At 48.3% G+C, this 23,112-nt stretch overlaps 1 protein-coding gene across 1 annotated transcript in view; it reads left to right on the forward strand.

Moving 5' to 3' along the window:
* The window catches only part of LOC139583836 (hormonally up-regulated neu tumor-associated kinase), a 67,860-nt gene that overhangs the window by 13,028 nt on the left and 31,720 nt on the right, over positions 1-23,112 (forward strand). The window contains exon 6 of the mRNA XM_071415369.1: positions 13,336-13,391. Within this exon, the coding sequence (XP_071271470.1) occupies positions 13,336-13,391 (56 nt within the window). The remainder of the gene's footprint in view (positions 1-13,335; positions 13,392-23,112) is intronic.

The following is a 23,112-nucleotide window of genomic DNA, read 5'->3' on the forward strand; positions in this document are numbered from 1 at the left end:
GACTGAGTGTTACAGATCGCTGGTCTCTCTTTGTGTTTGTCTCCTGACTGAGTGTTACAGATCGGTGGTCTCTCTTTGTGTTTGTCTCCTGACTGAGTGTTACAGATCGCTGGTCTCTCTTTGTGTTTGTCTCCTGACTGAGTGTTACAGATCGCTGGTCTCTTTGTGTTTGTCTCCTGACTGAGTGTTACAGATCGCTGGTCTCTTTGTGTTTGTCTCCTAACTGAGTGTTACAGATCGCTGGTCTCTTTGTGTTTGTCTCCTGACTGAGTGTTACAGATCGCTGGTCTCTTTGTGTTTGTCTCCTGACTGAGTGTTACAGATCGCTGGTCTCTCTTTGTGTTTGTCTCCTGACTGAGTGTTACAGATCGCTGGTCTCCCTTTGTGTTTGTCTCCTGACTGAGTGTTACAGATCGCTGGTCTCTTTGTGTTTGTCTCCTGACTGAGTGTTACAGATCGCTGGTCTATCTTTGTGTTTGTCTCCTGACTGAGTGTTACAGATCGCTGGTCTCTTTGTGTTTGTCTCCTGACTGAGTGTTACAGATCGCTGGTCTCTTTGTGTTTGTCTCCTGACTGAGTGTTACAGATCGCTGGTCTCTCTTTGTGTTTGTCTCCTGACTGAGTGTTACAGATCGGTGGTCTCTCTTTGTGTTTGTCTCCTGACTGAGTGTTACAGATCGCTGGTCTCTCTTTGTGTTTGTCTCCTGACTGAGTGTTACAGATCGCTGGTCTCTTTGTGTTTGTCTCCTGACTGAGTGTTACAGATCGCTGGTCTCTTTGTGTTTGTCTCCTGACTGAGTGTTACAGATCGCTGGTCTCTTTGTGTTTGTCTCCTGACTGAGTGTTACAGATCGCTGGTCTCTTTGTGTTTGTCTCCTGACTGAGTGCTACAGATCGCTGGTCTCTCTTTGTGTTTGTCTCCTGACTGAGTGTTACAGATCGCTGGTCTCTCTTTGTGTTTGTCTCCTGACTGAGTGTTACAGATCGCTGGTCTCTCTTTGTGTTTGTCTCCTGACTGAGTGTTACAGATCGCTGGTCTCTCTTTGTGTTTGTCTCCTGACTGAGTGTTACAGATCGCTGGTCTCTTTGTGTTTGTCTCCTGACTGAGTGTTACAGATCGCTGGTCTCTCTTTGTGTTTGTCTCCTGACTGAGTGTTACAGATCGCTGGTCTCTTTGTGTTTGTCTCCTGACTGAGTGTTACAGATCGCTGGTCTCTCTTTGTGTTTGTCTCCTGACTGAGTGTTACAGATCGCTGGTCTCTCTTTGTGTTTGTCTCCTGACTGAGTGTTACAGATCGCTGGTCTCTTTGTGTTTGTCTCCTGACTGAGTGTTACAGATCGCTGGTCTCTTTGTGTTTGTCTCCTGACTGAGTGTTACAGATCGCTGGTCTCTCTTTGTGTTTGTCTCCTGACTGAGTGTTACAGATCGGTGGTCTCTCTTTGTGTTTGTCTCCTGACTGAGTGTTACAGATCGCTGGTCTCTCTTTGTGTTTGTCTCCTGACTGAGTGTTACAGATCGCTGGTCTCTCTTTGTGTTTGTCTCCTGACTGAGTGTTACAGATCGCTGGTCTCTCTTTGTGTTTGTCTCCTGACTGAGTGTTACAGATCGCTGGTCTCTTTGTGTTTGTTTCCTGACTGAGTGTTACAGATCGCTGGTCTCTCTTTGTGTTTGTCTCCTGACTGAGTGTTACAGATCGCTGGTCTCTTTGTGTTTGTCTCCTGACTGAGTGTTACAGATCGCTGGTCTCTCTTTGTGTTTGTCTCCTGACTGAGTGTTACAGATCGCTGGTCTCTCTTTGTGTTTGTCTCCTGACTGAGTGTTACAGATCGCTGGTCTCTTTGTGTTTGTCTCCTGACTGAGTGTTACAGATCGCTGGTCTCTTTGTGTTTGTCTCCTGACTGAGTGTTACAGATCGCTGGTCTCTCTTTGTGTTTGTCTCCTGACTGAGTGTTACAGATCGGTGGTCTCTCTTTGTGTTTGTCTCCTGACTGAGTGTTACAGATCGCTGGTCTCTCTTTGTGTTTGTCTCCTGACTGAGTGTTACAGATCGCTGGTCTCTCTTTGTGTTTGTCTCCTGACTGAGTGTTACAGATCGCTGGTCTCTCTTTGTGTTTGTCTCCTGACTGAGTGTTACAGATCGCTGGTCTCTTTGTGTTTGTTTCCTGACTGAGTGTTACAGATCGCTGGTCTCTTTGTGTTTGTCTCCTGACTGAGTGTTACAGATCGCTGGTCTCTTTGTGTTTGTCTCCTGACTGAGTGTTACAGATCGCTGGTCTCTTTGTGTTTGTCTCCTGACTGAGTGTTACAGATCGGTGGTCTCTCTTTGTGTTTGTCTCCTGACTGAGTGTTACAGATCGCTGGTCTCTCTTTGTGTTTGTCTCCTGACTGAGTGTTACAGATCGCTGGTCTCTCTTTGTGTTTGTCTCCTGACTGAGTGTTACAGATCGCTGGTCTCTCTTTGTGTTTGTCTCCTGACTGAGTGTTACAGATCGCTGGTCTCTTTGTGTTTGTCACCTGACTGAGTGTTACAGATCGCTGGTCTCTTTGTGTTTGTCTCCTGACTGAGTGTTACAGATCGCTGGTCTCTCTTTGTGTTTGTCTCCTGACTGAGTGTTACAGATCGCTGGTCTCTTTGTGTTTGTCTCCTGACTAAGTGTTACAGATCGCTGGTCTCTTTGTGTTTGTCTCCTGACTGAGTGTTACAGATCGCTGGTCTATCTTTGTGTTTGTCTCCTGACTGAGTGTTACAGATCGCTGGTCTCTTTGTGTTTGTCTCCTGACTGAGTGTTACAGATCGCTGGTCTCTTTGTGTTTGTCTCCTGACTGAGTGTTACAGATCGCTGGTCTCTCTTTGTGTTTGTCTCCTGACTGAGTGTTACAGATCGGTGGTCTCTCTTTGTGTTTGTCTCCTGACTGAGTGTTACAGATCGCTGGTCTCTCTTTGTGTTTGTCTCCTGACTGAGTGTTACAGATCGCTGGTCTCTTTGTGTTTGTCTCCTGACTGAGTGTTACAGATCGCTGGTCTCTTTGTGTTTGTCTCCTGACTGAGTGTTACAGATCGCTGGTCTCTTTGTGTTTGTCTCCTGACTGAGTGTTACAGATCGCTGGTTTCTTTGTGTTTGTCTCCTGACTGAGTATTACAGATCGGTGGTCTCTCTTTGTGTTTGTCTCCTGACTGAGTGTTACAGATCGCTGGTCTCTCTTTGTGTTTGTCTCCTGACTGAGTGTTACAGATCGCTGGTCTCTCTTTGTGTTTGTCTCCTGACTGAGTGTTACAGATCGCTGGTCTCTTTGTGTTTGTCTCCTGACTGAGTGTTACAGATCGCTGGTGTCTCTTTGTGTTTGTCTCCTGACTGAGTGTTACAGATCGCTGGTCTCTTTGTGTTTGTCTCCTGACTGAGTGTTACAGATCGCTGGTCTCTTTGTGTTTGTCTCCTGACTGAGTGTTACAGATCGCTGGTCTCTTTGTGTTTGTCTCCTGACTGAGTGTTACAGATCGCTGGTCTCTTTGTGTTTGTCTCCTGACTGAGTGTTACAGATCGGTGGTCTCTCTTTTGTGTTTGTCTCCTGACTGAGTGTTACAGATCGGTGGTCTCTCTTTGTGTTTGTCTCCTGACTGAGTGTTACAGATCGCTGGTCTCTCTTTGTGTTTGTCTCCTGACTGAGTGTTACAGATCGCTGGTCTCTTTGTGTTTGTCTCCTGACTGAGTGTTACAGATCGCTGGTCTCTCTTTGTGTTTGTCTCCTGACTGAGTGTTACAGATCGCTGGTCTCTCTTTGTGTTTGTCTCCTGACTGAGTGTTACAGATCGCTGGTCTCTTTGTGTTTGTCACCTGACTGAGTGTTACAGATCGCTGGTCTCTTTGTGTTTGTCTCCTGACTGAGTGTTACAGATCGCTGGTCTCTCTTTGTGTTTGTCTCCTGACTGAGTGTTACAGATCGCTGGTCTCTTTGTGTTTGTCTCCTGACTGAGTGTTACAGATCGCTGGTCTCTTTGTGTTTGTCTCCTGACTGAGTGTTACAGATCGCTGGTCTATCTTTGTGTTTGTCTCCTGACTGAGTGTTACAGATCGCTGGTCTCTTTGTGTTTGTCTCCTGACTGAGTGTTACAGATCGCTGGTCTCTTTGTGTTTGTCTCCTGACTGAGTGTTACAGATCGCTGGTCTCTCTTTGTGTTTGTCTCCTGACTGAGTGTTACAGATCGGTGGTCTCTCTTTGTGTTTGTCTCCTGACTGAGTGTTACAGATCGCTGGTCTCTCTTTGTGTTTGTCTCCTGACTGCGTGTTACAGATCGCTGGTCTCTTTGTGTTTGTCTCCTGACTGAGTGTTACAGATCGCTGGTCTCTTTGTGTTTGTCTCCTGACTGAGTGTTACAGATCGCTGGTCTCTTTGTGTTTGTCTCCTGACTGAGTGTTACAGATCGCTGGTCTCTTTGTGTTTGTCTCCTGACTGAGTATTACAGATCGGTGGTCTCTCTTTGTGTTTGTCTCCTGACTGAGTGTTACAGATCGCTGGTCTCTCTTTGTGTTTGTCTCCTGACTGAGTGTTACAGATCGCTGGTCTCTCTTTGTGTTTGTCTCCTGACTGAGTGTTACAGATCGCTGGTCTCTTTGTGTTTGTCTCCTGACTGAGTGTTACAGATCGCTGGTCTCTCTTTGTGTTTGTCTCCTGACTGAGTGTTACAGATCGCTGGTCTCTTTGTGTTTGTCTCCTGACTGAGTGTTACAGATCGCTGGTCTCTTTGTGTTTGTCTCCTGACTGAGTGTTACAGATCGCTGGTCTCTTTGTGTTTGTCTCCTGACTGAGTGTTACAGATCGCTGGTCTCTTTGTGTTTGTCTCCTGACTGAGTGTTACAGATCGGTGGTCTCTCTTTGAGTTTGTCTCCTGACTGAGTGTTACAGATCGCTGGTCTCTCTTTGTGTTTGTCTCCTGACTGAGTGTTACAGATCGCTGGTCTCTTTGTGTTTGTCTCCTGACTGAGTGTTACAGATCGCTGGTCTCTCTTTGTGTTTGTCTCCTGACTGAGTGTTATAGATCGCTGGTCTCTTTGTGTTTGTCTCCTGACTGAGTGTTACAGATCGCTGGTCTCTTTGTGTTTGTCTCCTGACTGAGTGTTACAGATCGCTGGTCTCTTTGTGTTTGTCTCCTGACTGAGTGTTACAGATCGGTGGTCTCTCTTTGTGTTTGTCTCCTGACTGAGTGTTACAGATCGCTGGTCTCTCTTTGTGTTTGTCTCCTGACTGAGTGTTACAGATCGCTGGTCTCTCTTTGTGTTTGTCTCCTGACTGAGTGTTACAGATCGCTGGTCTCTCTTTGTGTTTGTCTCCTGACTGAGTGTTACAGATCGCTGGTCTCTTTGTGTTTGTCTCCTGACTGAGTGTTACAGATCGCTGGTCTCTTTGTGTTTGTCTCCTGACTGAGTGTTACAGATCGCTGGTCTCTTTGTGTTTGTCTCCTGACTGAGTGTTACAGATCGCTGGTCTCTCTTTGTGTTTGTCTCCTGACTGAGTGTTACAGATCGCTGGTCTCTTTGTGTTTGTCTCCTGACTGAGTGTTACAGATCGGTGGTCTCTCTTTTTGTTTGTCTCCTGACTGAGTGTTACAGATCGCTGGTCTCTCTTTGTGTTTCTCTCCTGACTGAGTGTTACAGATCGCTGGTCTCTCTTTGTGTTTGTCTCCTGACTGAGTGTTACAGATCGCTGGTCTCTTTGTGTTTGTCTCCTGACTGAGTGTTACAGATCGCTGGTCTCTCTTTGTGTTTGTCTCCTGACTGAGTGTTACAGATCGCTGGTCTCTTTGTGTTTGTCTCCTGACTGAGTGTTACAGATCGCTGGTCTCTTGGTGTTTGTCTCCTGACTGAGTGTTACAGATCACTGGTCTCTTTGTGTTTGTCTCCTGACTGAGTGTTACAGATCGCTGGTCTCTTTGTGTTTGTCTCCTGACTGAGTGTTACAGATCGGTGGTCTCTCTTTGTGTTTGTCTCCTGACTGAGTGTTACAGATCGCTGGTCTCTCTTTGTGTTTGTCTCCTGACTGAGTGTTACAGATCGCTGGTCTCTCTTTGTGTTTGTCTCCTGACTGAGTGTTACAGATCGCTGGTCTCTCTTTGTGTTTGTCTCCTGACTGAATGTTACAGATCGCTGGTCTCTTTGTGTTTGTTTCCTGACTGAGTGTTACAGATCGCTGGTCTCTTTGTGTTTGTCTCCTGACTGAGTGTTACAGATCGCTGGTCTCTTTGTGTTTGTCTCCTGACTGAGTGTTACAGATCGCTGGTCTCTTTGTGTTTGTCTCCTGACTGAGTGTTACAGATCGCTGGTCTCTTTGTGTTTGTCTCCTGACTGAGTGTTACAGATCGCTGGTCTCTTTGTGTTTGTCTCCTGACTGAGTGTTACAGATCGCTGGTCTCTTTGTGTTTGTCTCCTGACTGAGTGTTACAGATCGGTGGTCTCTCTTTGTGTTTGTCTCCTGACTGAGTGTTACAGATCGCTGGTCTCTCTTTGTGTTTGTCTCCTGACTGAGTGTTACAGATCGCTGGTCTCTTTGTGTTTGTCTCCTGACTGAGTGTTACAGATCGCTGGTCTCTCTTTGTGTTTGTCTCCTGACTGAGTGTTACAGATCGGTGGTCTCTCTTTGTGTTTGTCTCCTGACTGAGTGTTACAGATCGCTGGTCTCTCTTTGTGTTTGTCTCCTGACTGAGTGTTACAGATCGCTGGTCTCTTTGTGTTTGTCTCCTGACTGAGTGTTACAGATCGCTGGTCTCTCTTTGTGTTTGTCTCCTGACTGAGTGTTACAGATCGCTGGTCTCTCTTTGTGTTTGTCTCCTGACTGAGTGTTACAGATCGCTGGTCTCTTTGTGTTTGTCTCCTGACTGAGTGTTACAGATCGCTGGTCTCTTTGTGTTTGTCTCCTGACTGAGTGTTACAGATCGCTGGTCTCTCTTTGTGTTTGTCTCCTGACTGAGTGTTACAGATCGCTGGTCTCTTTGTGTTTGTCTCCTGACTGAGTGTTACAGATCGCTGGTCTCTCTTTGTGTTTGTCTCCTGACTGAGTGTTACAGATCGCTGGTCTCTTTGTGTTTGTCTCCTGACTGAGTGTTACAGATCGCTGGTCTCTTTGTGTTTGTCTCCTGACTGAGTGTTACAGATCGCTGGTCTCTGTGTGTTTGTCTCCTGACTGAGTGTTACAGATCGCTGGTCTCTTTGTGTTTGTCTCCTGACTGAGTGTTACAGATCGGTGGTCTCTCTTTGTGTTTGTCTCCTGACTGAGTGCTACAGATCGCTGGTCTCTCTTTGTGTTTGTCTCCTGACTGAGTGTTACAGATCGCTGGTCTCTCTTTGTGTTTGTCTCCTGACTGAGTGTTACAGATCGCTGGTCTCTCTTTGTGTTTGTCTCCTGACTGAGTGTTACAGATCGCTGGTCTCTTTGTGTTTGTTTCCTGACTGAGTGTTACAGATCGCTGGTCTCTTTGTGTTTGTCTCCTGACTGAGTGTTACAGATCGCTGGTCTCTTTGTGTTTGTCTCCTGACTGAGTGTTACAGATCGCTGGTCTCTTTGTGTTTGTCTCCTGACTGAGTGTTACAGATCGGTGGTCTCTCTTTGTGTTTGTCTCCTGACTGAGTGTTACAGATCGCTGGTCTCTCTTTGTGTTTGTCTCCTGACTGAGTGTTACAGATCGCTGGTCTCTCTTTGTGTTTGTCTCCTGACTGAGTGTTACAGATCGCTGGTCTCTCTTTGTGTTTGTCTCCTGACTGAGTGTTACAGATCGGTGGTCTCTCTTTGTGTTTGTCTCCTGACTGAGTGTTACAGATCGCTGGTCTCTCTTTGTGTTTGTCTCCTGACTGAGTGTTACAGATCGCTGGTCTCTTTGTGTTTGTCTCCTGACTGAGTGTTACAGATCGCTGGTCTCTTTGTGTTTGTCTCCTGACTGAGTGTTACAGATCGCTGGTCTCTTTGTGTTTGTCTCCTGACTGAGTGTTACAGATCGCTGGTCTCTTTGTGTTTGTCTCCTGACTGAGTGTTACAGATCGGTGGTCTCTCTTTGTGTTTGTCTCCTGACTGAGTGTTACAGATCGCTGGTCTCTCTTTGTGTTTGTCTCCTGACTGAGTGTTACAGATCGCTGGTCTCTCTTTGTGTTTGTCTCCTGACTGAGTGTTACAGATCGCTGGTCTCTCTTTGTGTTTGTCTCCTGACTGAGTGTTACAGATCGCTGGTCTCTTTGTGTTTGTCTCCTGACTGAGTGTTACAGATCGCTGGTCTCTCTTTGTGTTTTTCTCCTGACTGAGTGTTACAGATCGCTGGTCTCTCTTTGTGTTTGTCTCCTGACTGAGTGTTACAGATCGCTGGTCTCTTTGTGTTTGTCTCCTGACTGAGTGTTACAGATCGCTGGTCTCTTTGTGTTTGTCTCCTGACTGAGTGTTACAGATCGCTGGTCTCTCTTTGTGTTTGTCTCCTGACTGAGTGTTACAGATCGCTGGTCTCTTTGTGTTTGTCTCCTGACTGAGTGTTACAGATCGCTGGTCTCTCTTTGTGTTTGTCTCCTGACTGAGTGTTACAGATCGCTGGTCTCTTTGTGTTTGTCTCCTGACTGAGTGTTACAGATCGCTGGTCTCTTTGTGTTTGTCTCCTGACTGAGTGTTACAGATCGCTGGTCTCTGTGTGTTTGTCTCCTGACTGAGTGTTACAGATCGCTGGTCTCTTTGTGTTTGTCTCCTGACTGAGTGTTACAGATCGGTGGTCTCTCTTTGTGTTTGTCTCCTGACTGAGTGTTACAGATCGCTGGTCTCTCTTTGTGTTTGTCTCCTGACTGAGTGTTACAGATCGCTGGTCTCTCTTTGTGTTTGTCTCCTGACTGAGTGTTACAGATCGCTGGTCTCTCTTTGTGTTTGTCTCCTGACTGAGTGTTACAGATCGCTGGTCTCTTTGTGTTTGTTTCCTGACTGAGTGTTACAGATCGCTGGTCTCTTTGTGTTTGTCTCCTGACTGAGTGTTACAGATCGCTGGTCTCTTTGTGTTTGTCTCCTGACTGAGTGTTAAAGATCGCTGGTCTCTTTGTGTTTGTCTCCTGACTGAGTGTTACAGATCGGTGGTCTCTCTTTGTGTTTGTCTCCTGACTGAGTGTTACAGATCGCTAGTCTCTCTTTGTGTTTGTCTCCTGACTGAGTGTTACAGATCGCTGGTCTCTCTTTGTGTTTGTCTCCTGACTGAGTGTTACAGATCGCTGGTCTCTCTTTGTGTTTGTCTCCTGACTGAGTGTTACAGATCGGTGGTCTCTCTTTGTGTTTGTCTCCTGACTGAGTGTTACAGATCGCTGGTCTCTCTTTGTGTTTGTCTCCTGACTGAGTGTTACAGATCGCTGGTCTCTTTGTGTTTGTCTCCTGACTGAGTGTTACAGATCGCTGGTCTCTTTGTGTTTGTCTCCTGACTGAGTGTTACAGATCGCTGGTCTCTTTGTGTTTGTCTCCTGACTGAGTGTTACAGATCGCTGGTCTCTTTGTGTTTGTCTCCTGACTGAGTGTTACAGATCGGTGGTCTCTCTTTGTGTTTGTCTCCTGACTGAGTGTTACAGATCGCTGGTCTCTCTTTGTGTTTGTCTCCTGACTGAGTGTTACAGATCGCTGGTCTCTCTTTGTGTTTGTCTCCTGACTGAGTGTTACAGATCGGTGGTCTCTCTTTGTGTTTGTCTCCTGACTGAGTGTTACAGATCGCTGGTCTCTCTTTGTGTTTGTCTCCTGACTGAGTGTTACAGATCGCTGGTCTCTTTGTGTTTGTCTCCTGACTGAGTGTTACAGATCGGTGGTCTCTCTTTGTGTTTGTCTCCTGACTGAGTGTTACAGATCGCTGGTCTCTCTTTGTGTTTGTCTCCTGACTGAGTGTTACAGATCGCTGGTCTCTCTTTGTGTTTGTCTCCTGACTGAGTGTTACAGATCGCTGGTCTCTTTGTGTTTGTCTCCTGACTGAGTGTTACAGATCGCTGGTCTCTCTTTGTGTTTGTCTCCTGACTGAGTGTTACAGATCGCTGGTCTCTTTGTGTTTGTCTCCTGACTGAGTGTTACAGATCGCTGGTCTCTTTGTGTTTGTCTCCTGACTGAGTGTTACAGATCGCTGGTCTCTTTGTGTTTGTCTCCTGACTGAGTGTTACAGATCGCTGGTCTCTTTGTGTTTGTCTCCTGACTGAGTGTTACAGATCGCTGGTCTCTCTTTGTGTTTGTCTCCTGACTGAGTGTTACAGATCGCTGGTCTCTTTGTGTTTGTCTCCTGACTGAGTGTTACAGATCGCTGGTCTCTCTTTGTGTTTGTCTCCTGACTGAGTGTTACAGATCGCTGGTCTCTTTGTGTTTGTCTCCTGACTGAGTGTTACAGATCGCTGGTCTCTTTGTGTTTGTCTCCTGACTGAGTGTTACAGATCGCTGGTCTCTTTGTGTTTGTCTCCTGACTGAGTGTTACAGATCGCTGGTCTCTTTGTGTTTGTCTCCTGACTGAGTGTTACAGATCGGTGGTCTCTCTTTGTGTTTGTCTCCTGACTGAGTGTTACAGATCGCTGGTCTCTTTGTGTTTGTCTCCTGACTGAGTGTTACAGATCGCTGGTCTCTCTTTGTGTTTGTCTCCTGACTGAGTGTTACAGATCGCTGGTCTCTCTTTGTGTTTGTCTCCTGACTGAGTGTTACAGATCGCTGGTCTCTTTGTGTTTGTCTCCTGACTGAGTGTTACAGATCGCTGGTCTCTTTGTGTTTGTCTCCTGACTGAGTGTTACAGATCGCTGGTCTCTCTTTGTGTTTGTCTCCTGACTGAGTGTTACAGATCGCTGGTCTCTTTGTGTTTGTCTCCTGACTGAGTGTTACAGATCGCTGGTCTCTTTGTGTTTGTCTCCTGACTGAGTGTTACAGATCGCTGGTCTCTCTTTGTGTTTGTCTCCTGACTGAGTGTTACAGATCGCTGGTCTCTCTTTGTGTTTGTCTCCTGACTGAGTGTTACAGATCGCTGGTCTCTCTTTGTGTTTGTCTCCTGACTGAGTGTTACAGATCGCTGGTCTCTTTGTGTTTGTCTCCTGACTGAGTGTTACAGATCGGTGGTCTCTCTTTGTGTTTGTCTCCTGACTGAGTGTTACAGATCGCTGGTCTCTCTTTGTGTTTGTCTCCTGACTGAGTGTTACAGATCGCTGGTCTCTCTTTGTGTTTGTCTCCTGACTGAGTGTTACAGATCGCTGGTCTCTTTGTGTTTGTCTCCTGACTGAGTGTTACAGATCGCTGGTCTCTCTTTGTATTTGTCTCCTGACTGAGTGTTACAGATCGCTGGTCTCTTTGTGTTTGTCTCCTGACTGAGTGTTACAGATCGCTGGTCTCTTTGTGTTTGTCTCCTGACTGAGTGTTACAGATCGCTGGTCTCTTTGTGTTTGTCTCCTGACTGAGTGTTACAGATCGCTGGTCTCTTTGTGTTTGTCTCCTGACTGAGTGTTACAGATCGCTGGTCTCTTTGTGTTTGTCTCCTGACTGAGTGTTACAGATCGGTGGTCTCTCTTTGTGTTTGTCTCCTGACTGAGTGTTACAGATCGCTGGTCTCTCTTTGTGTTTGTCTCCTGACTGAGTGTTACAGATCGCTGGTCTCTTTGTGTTTGTCTCCTGACTGAGTGTTACAGATCGCTGGTCGCTTTGTGTTTGTCTCCTGACTGAGTGTTACAGATCGCTGGTCTCTCTTTGTGTTTGTCTCCTGACTGAGTGTTACAGATCGCTGGTCTCTTTGTGTTTGTCTCCTGACTGAGTGTTACAGATCGCTGGTCTCTTTGTGTTTGTCTCCTGACTGAGTGTTACAGATCGCTGGTCTCTTTGTGTTTGTCTCCTGACTGAGTGTTACAGATCGCTGGTCTCTCTTTGTGTTTGTCTCCTGACTGAGTGTTACAGATCGCTGGTCTCTTTTTGTGTTTGTCTCCTGACTGAGTGTTACAGATCGCTGGTCTCTCTTTGTGTTTGTCTCCTGACTGAGTGTTACAGATCGCTGGTCTCTTTGTGTTTGTCTCCTGACTGAGTGTTACAGATCGCTGGTCTCTCTTTGTATTTGTCTCCTGACTGAGTGTTACAGATCGCTGTTCTCTTTGTGTTTGTCTCCTGACTGAGTGTTACAGATCGCTGGTCTCTTTGTGTTTGTCTCCTGACTGAGTGTTACAGATCGCTGGTCTCTTTGTGTTTGTCTCCTGACTGAGTGTTACAGATCGGTGGTCTCTCTTTGTGTTTGTCTCCTGACTGAGTGTTACAGATCGCTGGTCTCTCTTTGTGTTTGTCTCCTGACTGAGTGTTACAGATCGCTGGTCTCTTTGTGTTTGTCTCCTGACTGAGTGTTACAGATCGCTGGTCTCTTTGTGTTTGTCTCCTGACTGAGTGTTACAGATCGCTGGTCTCTCTTTGTGTTTGTCTCCTGACTGAGTGTTACAGATCGCTGGTCTCTTTGTGTTTGTCTCCTGACTGAGTGTTACAGATCGCTGGTCTCTCTTTGTGTTTGTCTCCTGACTGAGTGTTACAGATCGCTGGTCTCTCTTTGTGTTTGTCTCCTGACTGAGTGTTACAGATCGCTGGTCTCTTTGTGTTTGTCTCCTGACTGAGTGTTACAGATCGGTGGTCTCTCTTTGTGTTTGTCTCCTGACTGAGTGTTACAGATCGCTGGTCTCTCTTTGTGTTTGTCTCCTGACTGAGTGTTACAGATCGCTGGTCTCTCTTTGTGTTTGTCTCCTGACTGAGTGTTACAGATCGCTGGTCTCTTTGTGTTTGTCTCCTGACTGAGTGTTACAGATCGCTGGTCTCTCTTTGTATTTGTCTCCTGACTGAGTGTTACAGATCGCTGGTCTCTTTGTGTTTGTCTCCTGACTGAGTGTTACAGATCGCTGGTCTCTTTGTGTTTGTCTCCTGACTGAGTGTTACAGATCGCTGGTCTCTTTGTGTTTGTCTCCTGACTGAGTGTTACAGATCGGTGGTCTCTCTTTGTGTTTGTCTCCTGACTGAGTGTTACAGATCGCTGGTCTCTCTTTGTGTTTGTCTCCTGACTGAGTGTTACAGATCGCTGGTCTCTTTGTGTTTGTCTCCTGACTGAGTGTTACAGATCGCTGGTCTCTTTGTGTTTGTCTCCTGACTGAGTGTTACAGATCGCTGGTCTCTCTTTGTGTTTGTCTCCTGACTGAGTGTTACAGATCGCTGGTCTCTTTGTGTTTGTCTCCTGACTGAGTGTTACAGATCGCTGGTCTCTTTGTGTTTGTCTCCTGACTGAGTGTTACAGATCGCTGGTCTCTCTTTGTGTTTGTCTCCTGACTGAGTGTTACAGCTTGCTGGTCTCTCTTTGTGTTTGTCTGCAGGGATCTGAAGATTGAGAACTTCCTCCTGGATGAACACAACAACATCAAGATTGTTGGTATGTTTGGATCTGTCTGGAAATGGATCTGTCTAGATATGGATCTGTCTAGATGTCTAGATATGGATCTGTCTGGAAATGGATCTGTCTAGATGGATCTGTCTAGATATGGATCTGTCTAGATGTCTAGATATGGATCTGTCTGGAAATGGATCTGTCTAGATGGATCTGTCTAGATATGGATCTGTCTAGATATGGATCTGTCTAGATATGGATCTGTCTAGATATGGATCTGTCTAGATATGGATCTGTCTAGACGGATCTGTCTAGATATGGATCTGTCTAGATATGGATCTGTCTAGATATGGATCTGTCTAGATGGATCTGTCTAGATGGATCTGTCTAGATGGATCTGTCTAGATATGGATCTGTCTAGATGTGGATCTGTCTAGATATGGATCTGTCTAGATGGATCTGTCTAGATGTGGATCTGTCTAGATATGGATCTATCTAGATATGGATCTGTCTAGATATGGATCTGTCTAGATGGATCTGTCTAGATGTGGATCTGTCTAGATATGGATCTGTCTAGATGGATCTGTCTAGATATGGATCTGTCTAGATATGGATCTGTCTAGATATGGAGCTGTCTAGATATGGATCTGTCTAGATGGATCTGTCTAGACGGATCTGTCTAGATATGGATTTGTCTAGATGGATCTGTCTAGATATGGATCTGTCTAGATGGATCTGTCTAGATATGGATCTGTCTAGATATGGATCTGTCTAGATATGGATCTGTCTAGATGGATCTGTCTAGATGTGGATCTGTCTAGATATGGATCTGTCTAGATATGGATCTGTCTAGATGGATCTGTCTAGATGTGGATCTGTCTAGATATGGATCTGTCTAGATGTCTAGATATGGATCTGTCTAGATGGATCTGTCTAGATGGATCTGTCTAGATATGGATCGGTCTAGATATGGATCTGTCTAGATGGATCTGTCTAGATGTGGATCTGTCTAGATATGGATCTGTCTAGATGGATCTGTCTAGATATGGATCTGTGTAGATATGGATCTGTCTAGATATGCATTATATTGTATATGCATGCAGCCAGGCTGATCCCTAAAGATAGACGGTATTATTTGAAAAGGTCCCCAGAACGTTGGAAAATGGCGTCCTCGTTGCTCACAAAAGAGAGAATAAGGAAAGTCCTGCCCTGGAAACCAGAGCCATGTTTTGTAGACTACTGCACCACGGCCAATCACAATGCTTTAGCAAGCTGCGAGAACACTTACTGATTCTCTATGGTAATAGGGCGTCATTTTTTATTCTTTTGTTGTAAAGCCTTTCCCAAATCATAGCCATTTTATAAAAACAAGTTATTTAACTAGGCAGTAAATTACTAATTCTTATTTACAATGACGGTCTACCAAAAGGTCTGCTGTGAGGACGGGGGCTGGGGATTAAAATAAAAAATATAGGACGAAACATATATCACGACAAGAGAGATACCACAACATGACATAAAGAGAGACCTAAGACAACAGCACATGGCAGCATCACATGACATCAACACGGTAGCAACACAACACGGCAGCAGCACAAAACATGGTACTATAACGACACAGGGCGAGACCCAGATGCAGACACAGGAGGCAGATGGTTCGAGTACAAGGGGCAGGCAATAGGCAGGTCGAAGACAGGCAGAAGTTCATTAACCAGGTCAGAGTCCGAAAGGTACAGGGCGGCAGGCAGGCTCGAGGTCAGGGCAGGCTGAAAAGGTCAGAACCGGGAGGGCTAGTAAACAGAGACTAGGAAAAACAGGAGCAAGGAAAAACACGCTGGTTGGCTTGACGAGACGAGACGAACTGGCAGCCGACAAACAGAGAACACAGGTGTAAATGCACTGGGGATAATGGGGAAGATGGGCGACACCTGGAGTGGGGGTGGAGACAAGGACAAAGACAGGGGAAACAGATCAGGGTGGGACAGGTACAAACATTATTGGACACAGACAACAACACAAAGGCTAAGAAGGTAAAGACAACAATACATCACGCGAAGCAGCCACAACTGTCAGTATCTTCTTTTGAATGAAGAGATGGAGATAAAACTGTCCAGTTTGAGTGTTTTTTGTGGAGGATGAGGGCTGCAGTAGATATCTCAGACAGGGGGAAGTGAGGCCTAAGAGGGTTTTATAAATAAGCATCAACCAGTGGGTTTTGCGACAGGTATACAGAGATGACCAGTTTACAGAGGAGTATAGAGTGCAGTGATGTGTCCTATAAGGATCATTGGTGGCAAATCTGATGGCCGAATGGTAAAGAACATCTAGCCGCTCGAGAGCACCCTTACCTGCCGATCTATAAATTATGTTTCCGTAATCTAGCATGGGCAGGATGGTCATCTAAATCAGGGTCCGTTTGGCAGCTGGGGTGAAAGAGGAGCGATTACCATAGAGGAAACCAAATTCTAGATTTAAACTTAGCCTGCAGCTTTGATATGTGCTGAGAGAAGTTTTTTTTATGACATTTGAATGTGCATCAGATAAGATGGTAACAAGGTAACAAGATCATATTGTACAGCGATTCAATCAGGTAACATAAACACAAAGCCAGCGAGATTTAGTTAGAAAAGAATGGGAAGCCAAGACTCCGTGTAACCAGTAGAGAGACAGAGTCCCGAGCGTGGGAACAAACAGACTGCCCCACGGTTGGGTAAACAGCAAGTTCATAGTCAACAAAGCACGCCGGAGTCATGCGGCAAATGGCATAAAACACAAGAAAAAAATATACCGACTAGCCAAAGAGTCACTCGCCCCAATGAGATAACTTGAGAGAGTAGCTCTCTGAGTCCAGTCGGCTATAAAAGCCTGATATAAAATCAATAAATAGTAGGCCTATACTAGTTAAAGAGTTTCTGAAGAAGCTCACATAATAAGCTTCACAAGTTAATTAGCCTACCTAATATTCCAATCGGTCCAAAGTCTGCGGTGTGTGTGTGTGTGTGTGTGTGTGTGTGTGTGTGTGTGTGTGTGTGTGTGTGTGTGTGTGTGTGTGTGTGTGTGTGTGTGTGTGTGTGTGTGTGTGTGTGTGTGTGTGTGTGTGTGTGTGTGTGTGTGTGTGTGTGTGTGTGTGTGTGCTTGGGAGAGCTTGGGAGAGAGGGGGGAGTGTGGTGGGGTTACCTGTACCAGACAGGGGCAGACAACCAGGGAGAGAGGGGGGAGTGTGGTGGGGGTACCTGTACCAGACAGGGAGAGAGGGGGGAGTGTGGTGGGGGTACCTGTACCAGACAGGGAGAGAGGGGGGAGTGTGGTGGGGGTACCTGTACCAGACAGGGAGAGAGGGGGGAGTGTGGTGGGGTTACCTGTACCAGACAGGGGGAGACAGGCCAGGGAGAGAGGGGGGAGTGTGGTGGGGTTACCTGTACCAGACAGGGGGAGACAGGCCAGGGAGAGAGGGGGGAGTGTGGTGGGGGCACCTGTACCAGACAGGGGGAGACAGGCCAGGGAGAGAGGGGGGAGTGTGGTGGGGTTACCTGTACCAGACAGGGGGAGACAGGCCAGGGAGAGAGGGGGGAGTGTGGTGGGGGCACCTGTACCAGACAGGGGGAGACAGGCCAGGGAGAGAGGGGGGAGTGTGGTGGGGTTACCTGTACCAGACAGGGGGAGACAGGCCAGGGGGAGAGGGAGGAGTGTGGTGGGGTTACCTGTACCAGACAGGGGGAGACAGGCCAGGGGGAGAGGGGGGAGTGTGGTGGGGTTACCTGTACCAGACAGGGGGAGACAGGCCAGGGAGAGAGGGGTGAGGGTGGTGGGGTTACCTGTACCAGACAGGGGGAGACAGGCCAGGGAGAGAGGGGGGAGTGTGGTGGGGTTACCTGTACCAGACAGGGGGAGACAGGCCAGGGAGAGAGGGGGGAGTGTGGTGGGGTTACCTGTACCAGACAGGGGGAGACAGGCCAGGGAGAGAGGGGGGAGTGTGGTGGGATTACCTGTACCAGACAGGGGGAGACAGGCCAGGGAGAGAGGGGGGAGTGTGGTGGGGTTACCTGTACCAGACAGGGGGAGACAGGCCAGGGGGAGAGGGGGGAGTGTGGTGGGGGCACCTGTACCAGACAGGGGGAGAGGGGGGAGTGTGGTGGGGGCACCTTTACCAGACAGGGAGAGAGGGGGGAATGTGGTGGGGGTACCTGTACCAGACAGGGAGAGAGGGGGGAGTGTGGTGGGGGTACCTGTACCAGACAGGGAGAGAGGGGAGAGTGTGGTGGGGGTACCTGTACCAGACAGGGAGAGAGGGGGGAGTGTGGTGGGGGTACCTGTACCAGACAGGGAGAGAGGGGGGAGTGTGGTGGGGGTACCTGTACCAGACAGGGAGAGAGGGGGGAGTGTGGTAGGGTTACCTGTACCAGACAGGGGGAGACAGGTCAGGGAGAGAGGGGGGAGTGTGGTGGGGTTACCTGTACCAGACAGGGGGAGACAGGCCAGGGAGAGCGGGGGGAGTGTGGTGGGGGTACCTGTACCAGACAGGGAGAGACAGGCCAGGGAGAGAGGGGGGAGTGTGGTGGGGTTACCTGTACCAGACAGGGGGAGACAGGCCAGGGAGAGAGGGGTGAGTGTGGCGGGGGTACCTGTACCAGACAGGAGGAGACAGGGCAGATGCGTAACAGATCGGCGTGCTGGAGGCCAGATTGGGGAGCAGGAGGCCAGATTGGGGAGCAGGAGGCCAGAATGGGGAGCAGGAGGCTGAGTAGGAGAGGAGGCCAGATTGGGGAGCAGGAGGCTGAGTAGGAGAGGAGGCCAGATTGGGGAGCAGGAGGCTGAGTAGGAGAGGAGGCGTTCAATCTTACCCGACAGGTGCGTGGGAGAGCAGAGAAAAACGTCTGAAGCGAAAAGCTTGTTGAAAAACCGCGGTAAAATTGGCTCGAGTTTCGATATTAGCTAGACATTCAGGCCATCAGACATCAATAATCGATCCCGAACGCTTTCCTGAGATATGGATATTCTACACACCTTAACCTTAACCATGCAGAATTAATGACTCAACTGTTAACCTTTGAGTTATTTCTGTTTTAACCCTGTAACCAAGTGGAATTAACCCTTTAACCGTGCATAATTAATGACTACGTTTAAGTGTCAAAAACAGAAGCGTACATAATATGTTGAAATTCGAAGGGAAACTGTGAGATCTTCTTGATGTACGATTGATGACGTTTGGTCCATGTTGTGTCACATGATGTGTGTTACGTGTTGTATGTCACATGTTTTTTGCCACGTGTTGTATGTAACATGTTGTATGTCATGTGTTGTATGTAACATGTTGTATGTCATGTGTTGTATGTAACATGTTGTATGTCAAAGCAAGCAGCAAGCAATGTAGGTGTAGAAGCACGGTGGCTAGGAAAAACTCCCTAGAAAGGCAGGATCCTAGGAAGAAACCTAGAGAGGAACCAGGCTATGAGGGGTGGCCAGTCCTCTTCTGGCTGTACCGGGTGGAGATTATAACTGAACATGGCCAAGATGTGTTATATGTTATTTAGGGGGGTCAGTACAATAATGTTATATAACCAGCTGTCAGGAGCCATGCTGTCATTACGTCCTGGATTAACTGGGTCAGTGGTGTTCCAACCAGCTGTCATGGAGCCACGCTGTCATAACGTCTTGGATTAACTGGGTCAGTGGTGTTCCACCCAGCTGTCATGGAGCCACGCTGTCATAACGTCCTGGATTAACTGGGTCAGTGGTGTTCCACCCAGCTGTCATGGAGCCACGCTGTCATAACGTCCTGGATTAACTGGGTCAGTGGTGTTCCAACCAGCTGTCATGGAGCCACGCTGTCATAACGTCCTGGATTAACTGGGTCAGTGGAGTTCCAACCAGCTGTCATGGAGCCATGCTGTCATAACGTCCTGGATCAACTGGGTCAGTGGTGTTCCACTCAGCTGTCAGGAGCCACGCTGTCATAACGTCCTGGATTAACTGGGTCAGTGGTGTACCACCCAGCTGTCATTACGTCCTGGATTAACTGGGTCAGTGGTGTTCCAACCAGCTGTCATGGAGCCATGCTGTCATAACGTCCTGGATTAACTGGGTCAGTGGTGTTCCAACCAGCTGTCATTACGTCCTGGATTAACTGGGTCAGTGGTGTTCCAACCAGCTGTCATGGAGCCACGCTGTCATAACGTCCTGGATTAACTGGGTCAGTGGAGTTCCAACCAGCTGTCATGGAGCCATGCTGTCATAACGTCCTGGATTAACTGGGTCAGTGGTGTTCCACTCAGCTGTCAGGAGCCACGCTGTCATAACGTCCTGGATTAACTGGGTCAGTGGTGTTCCACCCAGCTGTCATTACGTCCTGGATTAACTGGGTCAGTGGTGTTCCAACCAGCTGTCATGGAGCCATGCTGTCATAACGTCCTGGATTAACTGAGTCAGTGGAGTTCCAACCAGCTGTCATGGAGCCACGCTGTCATAACGTCCTGGATTAACTGGGTCAGTGGTGTTCCACCCAGCTGTCATGGAGCCATGCTGTCATAACGTCCTGGATTAACTGGGTCAGTGGTGTTCCACCCAGCTGTCAGGAGCCATGCTGTCATAACGTCCTGGATTAACTGGGTCAGTGGTGTTCCACCCAGCTGTCAGGAGCCATGCTGTCATTACGTCCTGGATTAACTGGGTCAGTGGAGTTCCAACCAGCTGTCATGGAGCCATGCTGTCATTACGTCCTGGATTAACTGGGTCAGTGGAGTTCCAACCAGCTGTCAGGGAGCCACGCTGTCATAACGTCCTGGATTAACTGGGTCAGTGGTGTTCCACCCAGCTGTCAGAAGCCATGCTGTCATAACATCCTGGATTAACTGGGTCAGTGGTGTTCCAACCAGATGTCATGGTGCCATGCTGTCATAACGTCCTGGATTAACTGGGTCAGTGGTGTTCCAACCAGCTGTCATGGAGCCATGCTGTCATAACGTCCTGGATTAACTGGGTCAGTGGTGTTCCAACCAGCTGTCAGGAGCCATGCTGTCATAACGTCCTGGATTAACTGGGTCAGTGGTGTTCCACCCAGCTGTCATGGAGCCATGCTGTCATTACGTCCTGGATTAACTGGGTCAGTGGTGTTCCACCCAGCTGTCAGGAGCCATGCTGTCATAACGTCCTGGATTAACTGGGTCAGTGGTGTTCCACCCAGCTGTCAGGAGCCATGCTGTCATAACATCCTGGATTAACTGGGTCAGTGGTGTTCCACCCAGCTGTCAGGAGCCATGCTGTCATTACGTCCTGGATTAACTGGGTCAGTGGTGTTCCACCCAGCTGTCAGGAGCCATGCTGTCATAACGTCCTGGATTAACTGGGTCAGTGGTGTTCCAACCAGATGTCATGGTGCCATGCTGCCATAACGTCCTGGATTAACTGGGTCAGTGGTGTTCCACCCAGCTGTCATGGAGCCATGCTGTCATAACGTCCTGGATTAACTGGGTCAGTGGTGTTCCACCCAGCTGTCATGGAGCCATGCTGTCATAACGTCCTGGATTAACTGGGTCAGTGGTGTTCCACCCAGCTGTCATGGAGCCATGCTGTCATTACGTCCTGGATTAACTGGGTCAGTGGTGTTCCACCCAGCTGTCAGGAGCCATGCTGTCATAACGTCCTGGATTAACTGGGTCAGTGGTGTTCCAACCAGCTGTCATGGAGCCACGCTGTCATAACGTCCTGGATCAACTGGGTCAGTGGTGTTCCACCCAGCTGTCATGGAGCCATGCTGTCATAACGTCCTGGATTAACTGGGTCAGTGGTGTTCCACCCAGCTGTCATGGAGCCATGCTGTCATAACGTCCTGGATTAACTGGGTCAGTGGTGTTCCAACCAGCTGTCATGGTGCCATGCTGTCATAACGTCCTGGATTAACTGGGTCAGTGGTGTTCCAACCAGCTGTCATGGAGCCACGCTGTCATAACGTCCTGGATTAACTGGGTCAGTGGTGTTCCACCCAGCTGTCATGGAGCCATGCTGTCATAACGTCCTGGATTAACTGGGTCAGTGGTGTTCCACCCAGCTGTCATGGAGCCATGCTGTCATTACGTCCTGGATTAACTGGGTCAGTGGTGTTCCACCCAGCTGTCAGGAGCCATGCTGTCATAACGTCCTGGATTAACTGGGTCAGTGGTGTTCCACCCAGCTGTCAGGAGCCATGCTGTCATTACGTCCTGGATTAACTGGGTCAGTGGTGTTCCACCCAGCTGTCAGGAGCCATGCTGTCATAACGTCCTGGATTAACTGGGTCAGTGGTGTTCCAACCAGATGTCATGGTGCCATGCTGTCATAACGTCCTGGATTAACTGAGTCAGTGGTGTTCCACCCAGCTGTCATGGAGCCATGCTGTCATAACGTCCTGAATTAACTGGGTCAGTGGTGTTCCACCCAGCTGTCATGGAGCCATGCTGTCATAACGTCCTGGATTAACTGGGTCAGTGGTGTTCCAACCAGCTGTCATGGAGCCACGCTGTCATAACGTCCTGGATCAACTGGGTCAGTGGTGTACCACCCAGCTGTCATGGAGCCATGCTGTCATAACGTCCTGGATTAACTGGGTCAGTGGTGTTCCACCCAGCTGTCATGGAGCCATGCTGTCATAACGTCCTGGATTAACTGGGTCATTGGTGTTCCAACCAGCTGTCATGGTGCCATGCTGTCATAACGTCCTGGATTAACTGGGTCAGTGGTGTTCCAACCAGCTGTCATGGAGCCACGCTGTCATAACGTCCTGGATTAACTGGGTCAGTGGTGTTCCACCCAGCTGTCATGGAGCCATGCTGTCATAACGTCCTGGATTAACTGGGTCAGTGGTGTTCCACCCAGCTGTCATGGAGCCATGCTGTCATAACGTCCTGGATTAACTGGGTCAGTGGTGTTCCACCCAGCTGTCATGGAGCCATGCTGTCATAACGTCCTGGATTAACTGGGTCAGTGGTGTTCCAACCAGCTGTCATGGAGCCATGCTGTCATAACGTCCTGGATTAACTGGGTCAGTGGTGTTCCAACCAGCTGTCATGGAGTCATGCTGTCATAACGTCCTGGATTAACTGGGTCAGTGGTGTTCCAACCAGCTGTCATGGAGCCACTCTGTCATAACGTCCTAGATTAACTGGGTCAGTGGTGTTCCACCCAGCTGTCATGGAGCCACGCTGTCATAACGTCCTGGATTAACTGGGTCAGTGGTGTTCCAACCAGCTGTCAGGAGCCACGCTGTCATAACGTCCTGGATTAACTGGGTCAGTGGTGTTCCAACCAGCTGTCAGGAGCCACGCTGTCATAACGTCCTGGATTAACTGGGTCAGTGGTGTTCCAACCAGCTGTCAGGAGCCACGCTGTCATAACGTCCTGGATTAACTGGGTCAGTGGTGTTCCAACCAGCTGTCATGGAGCCACGCTGTCATAACGTCCTGGATTAACTGGGTCAGTGGTGTTCCACCCAGCTGTCATGGAGCCACGCTGTCATAACGTCCTGGATTAACTGGGTCAGTGGTGTTCCACCCAGCTGTCAGGAGCCATGCTGTCATAACGTCCTGGATTAACTGGGTCAGTGGTGTTCCACCCAGCTGTCAGGAGCCATGCTGTCATAACATCCTGGATTAACTGGGTCAGTGGTGTTCCAACCAGATGTCATGGTGCCATGCTGTCATAACGTCCTGGATTAACTGGGTCAGTGGTGTTCCAACCAGCTGTCATGGAGCCATGCTGTCATAACGTCCTGGATTAACTGGGTCAGTGGTGTTCC

The sequence above is a fragment of the Salvelinus alpinus genome, chromosome 8 (genome assembly GCF_045679555.1).
Source record: "Salvelinus alpinus chromosome 8, SLU_Salpinus.1, whole genome shotgun sequence".
NCBI classification, from domain to species: domain Eukaryota; kingdom Metazoa; phylum Chordata; class Actinopteri; order Salmoniformes; family Salmonidae; genus Salvelinus; species Salvelinus alpinus.